At 31.8% G+C, this 6215-nt stretch overlaps 1 protein-coding gene across 1 annotated transcript; it reads left to right on the forward strand.

The window, feature by feature from the left end:
- Window positions 1–777: 777 nt before the first annotated feature.
- Window positions 778–5474, forward strand: Datp (purine phosphoribosyltransferase family protein Apf). The gene is made up of 2 exons (XM_088242885.1): window positions 778–1033; window positions 3370–5474. The coding sequence occupies exons 1-2, from the start codon at window positions 925–927 to the stop codon at window positions 3690–3692; spliced, it is 432 nt and encodes a 143-aa protein (XP_088099011.1). The 5' UTR covers window positions 778–924; the 3' UTR covers window positions 3693–5474.
- The last annotated feature ends 741 nt before the right edge of the window (window positions 5475–6215 follow it).

Here is a 6215-nt window from a genome sequence, read left to right on the forward strand (position 1 = left end):
AAAAGTGCAACTCACGCCCTCAGATGCTTATTTAATAAGGTTTAATGCACATTATAACATTTTATTGGACTGATTTTCTTACTTAAATACGAAATGACAGCCAGTTTAGAGCAAACAATTGACTTTTTCGAAAACTTCAAGCTCTGGTTAAAAGCCAAAAGTAGTATCAAATTATTTTTTGATATTTTTTGCATTCCGAGTAATCCAAAGGCAACTTTTTAGACCCCTTTTATTTAAAAAATCGGAAAAAAAATATCAGCCCACCCTAATGTACGTGTTTAAAATTTTATGCAACTAAATATCTAGTTATAAATGTATCAAGTCGTAAATACGATATATGAATGTTTACTTGTTACTTTTACTTGCCTACTATTGTAGATCCATACAGTACTAACACAATACATGTGTAAATATTTTAATAAATTAAAAAACAAATATCGACACTGGCTAGAATACCAGTCGGTGGTTGAAAAAGCAAAAAAGAATAATTTGGATTAATATAATTAACTTGCCAAATTAATACACTTAGCATGTGAAATGATTTTGAAATTACTGTCTTTTTTACTTTACATTTTTTCACAAACAAAATCTTAATTTGAATTCTAAGGAAACACGCTTACAACTTGTATATTCATTCTTAATTGCAATAAAATATTTTGATTTAAACGAGTAATTTTATCTGTTTCTGTTGCTATTGTAAATTCTTCACGAATTGACGTTGCTAATTATTCAATTATGCCTACTCTACTGGATACTGTCATTGTCAGCTGTCACTTAACTGTCAATTGCTACTATCCATATCTTCCTATCTTGTCTACCATCATGTCTTTTGTCTTGTTTCGTCGGTCGTAATTCGTAAATACAAGTCGAATTGGTGTATAATTAGATTAATGTACCCGTCAACTATACAGTCAAAACGTTACAATGGTAAAAAAAGCAGCAGGACTCGTAATTTTTAGATGTTTCGAAAATGTGGCACAATATCTATTGATGCAAGCCTCTTATGGTGATTTCCATTGGTCTCCACCGAAAGGTTTGATATTCATTTTACTACGTGATTGATAAGTTAACAATTAGGAAATGTACGCCTCATTTGAGGATTTTAAAATCCATGTACTATCGAGGATTTATTTAAATAGGGGCATTTATAATAGAAAAATTATTATAGACCATATTTTTTCTAGAATGCAGGTTAAATATTACTTAAATTCTGGGTAGAACTCTATTAATTAGCCTTTTTTATTTTATTTTATTTTAAATCGTTTGAACATAATTTTACAGAATATTTGGATTATTACTATTTGAAAAAAAAACACTTCGGACTTTTCTGTAGTAAAATGAGTTGAAGGGTTGGGAAAAGATCTTTGTAACTACCATATTTTTTCATTGTTTTGGCATGTCTTTACACCATTGACATATTAATATGCCAATGCCGTACACCATGTCTTGTTGATTTATCTCTAAGCTGCTTGAGTAATCACAGAACTTTGTTTCTCTCAACAACTTATTTAAAAATAATGCAAACTTTAAGAAGATAATATATTTCTTTAAATGCATAATTTTAAACAGTGTTAGAATACACAAAGAGAGAGATTGTGTGCTTCAATGTGCGGTACTGTCACTGTGTGCTTCAAAAGACAACTTTAAGTACTTTGTAAGTTTGAAAAAAAAATATTTAGAAATTCAAGCATTTACAAAAACAACTACCCCGATAAAGTTATGAAACGTCAATAATAATTAATAAGAAAATCCATTTTAAACTAAAACTTTCTAAATTTATTGCTGCAGAGAAGGAAAACGTTTTCGAGAAGGGAATATGAAAGTCTAGGCATTTATAGGGCTTATGACCTGTCATTACCTGATATAAGTGGCCACATTACACTCTGTGTAGCATTCACCATTTTGCCTATGTTTTAATCATCAACTCACCTGTTGACTTTTGTGAATGTTACACATGCGTAAAGTGGCCACGTAAACTAGCCAATGACTTTTGTGTTTTTGAACTACCTGCTACATTTTAAACTTTTCGAGATCAACTGCTGTCCATGTGATGATGAAACCCCCTCAAGATTAATTAACTGTTTATGTCAATACATTTTTTTTGAAATATAAAGAAGTTGCAGTGTGAATACAAATTACAAAATAAAAACTGTTTACTTCAATTTAAAACTATCACTAAATGTTATTAAATATTTGTATATAACCACTGACCGACTTTTTTATGTCTACCGGTTTCGAGACGTACCCGTCTTGTGCTTATTAAAATGCATGTCGTGTTGGTTTTATATTTTTTTGCAACAACTATGGTGAAGGTGTATAGTGGGTTTTGCATGTTGGTTTGCATGTTGGTTTAATTGATGTCCTGACGGAGAGACGGGTACGTCTCGAAACCGGTAGACATAAAAATATTTAATAATATTTAGTAAAATGTTTGACCACAAAGTTAATGCTTTAAATATGAATAATATTAAAACTATCATTAATAAAGACAAGAAAACATAGAAAAGTCGGTTTGACGACAGAGATAATACTTTATGTCTCCCGTTGTTGAGATGTACCCCAGGACACTAATTACACCAACATGCAAATCCTACTGTTCACCTTCACCATAGTAGTTAAACAAACATTTTGGATTAAATAATAGATGAAAGGATTTGCATGTAACTGTAATGCCAACACCGATCAGTGAACGTTGGTATTGGCTACTAATGTCATGTTGGTTTTATATTTTTGTGCAACTACTACTGTGTGCGATGTGTTTTTTTTTAACACTATATATACTGTTTTTAATTGTCAATTTTACACTTAACAAATAATTGTTAATAAAATAGAAAACATATATATATATATAAATCTACGGCTGTCTCGAACACGGGAAAACTGTTTGGACTTTGGTGTACATGAATTTTAACAGAGGTGGATAGACGCGGCATGTTTGGAATACATTAAAATTTACTATAATATAATTTGTTACGTATTCTAATTTTGAAGTAATTAAACTTTAATAAATTGCTACAGACTACCTTTATTAGGTTATAATAGACTTTATTTCTTATTTCTAATAAGAAAACTTGTATTAGTTTAAGGTAGACGTGAATTGTCATAGGTCACCAGTTTGTAGGGGTGTAGAATTTAGTTTGTGGTTTATGTAAAAATAAGATTGAATTAATTGAACCTTAAGGAATAAGTCAATAAAATATTTGAAGTTACTTAAAATAATTGTACTGAAGTCACATGTAATGTGATGCTGTTTTCACTAATTGGGCACGTGCACGGTTTTTAGGGTGGCAGATTGGTGAGAGCTTACTGTAACCAGTTTCTAAAATAATTATTCAAAAAGGGGTTTATATTTTTACATTTAATTCCCAGGACACGTAGACCCCGGTGAATCAGACTGGGAGACAGCTCTTCGTGAAACATATGAGGAATCAGGACTAGGAGAAGATGATCTGGAGATCTACAAGGATGTGAATAAAACTCTGCACTACATTGTTAGAGGGAAACCTAAAGAAGTTGTCTATTGGCTTGCACAACTAAAGAACCCTTCCAAAAAGATCACACTTTCTGATGAACACACTGATTTTAGGTGGCTTGGCTTAGAAGAAGCACAAAAAATATCTGGATATAAAGATTTTAATAGTTTATTAGATGATTTTGACATTAGTGTTAATCAAATCATTTCTAAAGGGTAGCATATATAATAAAATAATGTAGCATATAAAAATGTTTTATAAATTTCTGGGTTAGAATTTTGGGTATTTTTCCATTATACATTTTCGTATCAGTGAAAATATATTTTTATTAAATATAAATCAACACTTATTAGGAACAGAAAAAAGCATTTTATCACAAATCGGAGATAAATCGCCAATACAATAGAAAGTTTACCAATGTGTTGCACATCGCGTAGAATAAAGTAAAATAATATCTCACACACTCTTTAAATCTCACTCTTGCTACTACAGGCATATTCAAAAGCAAGAGAGATAATTTCACGCGTCACATGAGCGAACATCAAAGTTGCCAGTACTTCTGCCAGATGCCATTTGGCCGGTTAGGGCAGTTAGTAGCTCTCTGGATTTCATTAGGAGCGGTTCTTTCGCCAGCACTGCGAGCATGAGTTAATGTTTTTAGCAATTAGATTTAAAATATTATCACTTGACTTCAACTTGATAATTGAAAGCAAAATAATTGAACCAATTGCTTATGAATATTACATTTTTCCGATTTAAAATCTCTAATTTTTTGCATGTGTAGTCATCACCATAACGCGAACATGCTTTTGGCACATTAAGGAAAGGGTTAATATGTAAATATGTATGTCTCTTCTGTACAGGCTTGCCTTATGCACAGAGATAAGGAACCTTTTTGAGAAGAGAATTATATTACAGTATGGTATCTGTAATCCGAATCCACTTTATTTTTAAACGCCCAGAGGGCTCTCACAATATTTAGTTAAGCATCGGGAGAAGGCCGAGAGAATGAATAACCTAAAGCTGCCTCCGAAAGACTTATTGTTTCTCGATAATGCTCCTGGCCATCAAACTAGCACTGATTTGACAAGTGGAGGTCCTCTAAACCACACTCCCCTCATGCAGCCCATGAATTAAAATGTTATTCTCTCTTCTCTTCTTCTTTTCCACATCCGCCCCTAAGTGGAGCATGCGGACATCACCAGTTGCCTCCAGGAGACCCTATCGCCTGCCAGCATTTTTGCCTTTCCCACGTCAATCCAGCGCCCCTTAATTCCGACGAATAAAGTCTAAAGATCGGCATTGACAACCTTCCGGGACAGCGTGAGCCCGCAGGTTTAAAGGTTTTATTCAGGCAGTTATAATTTCAGTAAAATCATAAAACAGTAAATGTTAAAATCACAATCAGCTGAATGCTGGTTTTGGCACTGTTATGACGCCAACGACTTTATTTGATGGATGGTATTAATGTGTTTATTCAAAAATTTGTATGAAAAATCCATTTAAGGGCCACAATAATTCCAGCACTCAACGGGTACCGAAATTGATAGCTGAGATTTACACTCCGCCAACAGAGCGGTTAAACATTCATTTTTTTTGTCGAATAAGATATTAAACTCTCGATACTTTTATTAATGGGGGTGAGATTCATTGGAATATTTTCACCTATTAGGCAATGCCTGAAAATACACATATTTTTAGACAAGTACAGGATTATTTCATCTGCTAACAAGTTATAAGCCCTGTAAATGCCTAGATGACCATATTCCCTTCTCAAAAAGATTATCCATTCTCTCGAAGTATCTGGATCTTGATCAATATCCGTAGAGGGTTGAAACCAGAATTTTTATGTACAAAGTTCTGGACACAATCAAATTGTAAATATAATATATAGTTATTTATTTATTACCACTCTGGTAATGCTCACACAAGGATAGTGAATTTTAGTGATCCCAATTTCCATATGCCTATTTTAAAAATAAAAACAATGTTATTTATTTTTTTAATTGTTTTATTTTAGCGATATAGCATCCATTAAAATGTCCATATGAAATCTTAAAAACACAATTTCACCAAACAATTACACATTTAATTTGTTTACCATTAATTAATATAAGATATTTTTCATAATAAGGTAATTGTGATCCTTAATTTTATTTGGACTCTAAGCTTCACTATACATTTTACTATTCAGTAGAAATAGTCTTAACATTAGAATTTACCAAAGTCATTTCATACTTATTTCTATGTTAAAATAGCAGCATCAGATAATTATAGTTTTTATCTAATGAGAAAACTTCAAGATCAGCGCTTGGTACCAAATCTTCCAAAACATACATAATATGTATGTATCTTGAAACATACCCAGGAACCAATAAACCATATAACATTATTACCAAACACTCGTTACAAAAAAAAGTGTTCTAATAATAAATTAAAATACTTAATTACCATTAAAACATACCATTAGGTTAAAGTAAACTGTATGTACTTAAATAAAGTTGATTAAAATGCCGGCAAACATAAAAAATGTAAAAAAAAATTAGGTTAGATACAAAATAAGTAGTGCACATACATAAATTATTTTAAGTGTGTATAGTTTCCCCTCTGGAACCTAAATGGATTGCGAAACATTTAACTTAACTTAGACATTCCATACCAGAATCATCGGGTTTCTGGAACAAGCTGGTAACTACAAATTTTCAAAAAGTGAGATATCTTCATAACTGACATCTATAGTCG

The sequence above is a fragment of the Micrasema longulum genome, unplaced genomic scaffold, assembly GCF_059751315.1.
Source record: "Micrasema longulum isolate JH-2025_06_02 unplaced genomic scaffold, ASM5975131v1 h1tg000020l, whole genome shotgun sequence".
Classification (NCBI taxonomy): Eukaryota; Metazoa; Arthropoda; class Insecta; order Trichoptera; family Brachycentridae; genus Micrasema; species Micrasema longulum.

What these genes read in the sequence shown, in the direction of transcription:
- Datp (XM_088242885.1), top strand. Translation starts at nt 925, where the DNA reads ATGGTAAAAAAAGCAGCAGGACTCGTAATTTTTAGATGTTTCGAAAAT. An exon ending in CCATTGGTCTCCACCGAAAG is followed by an intron (nt 1,034 to 3,369) that starts GTTTGATATTCA and finishes TTTAATTCCCAG; the next exon opens with GACACGTAGACCCCGGTGAA.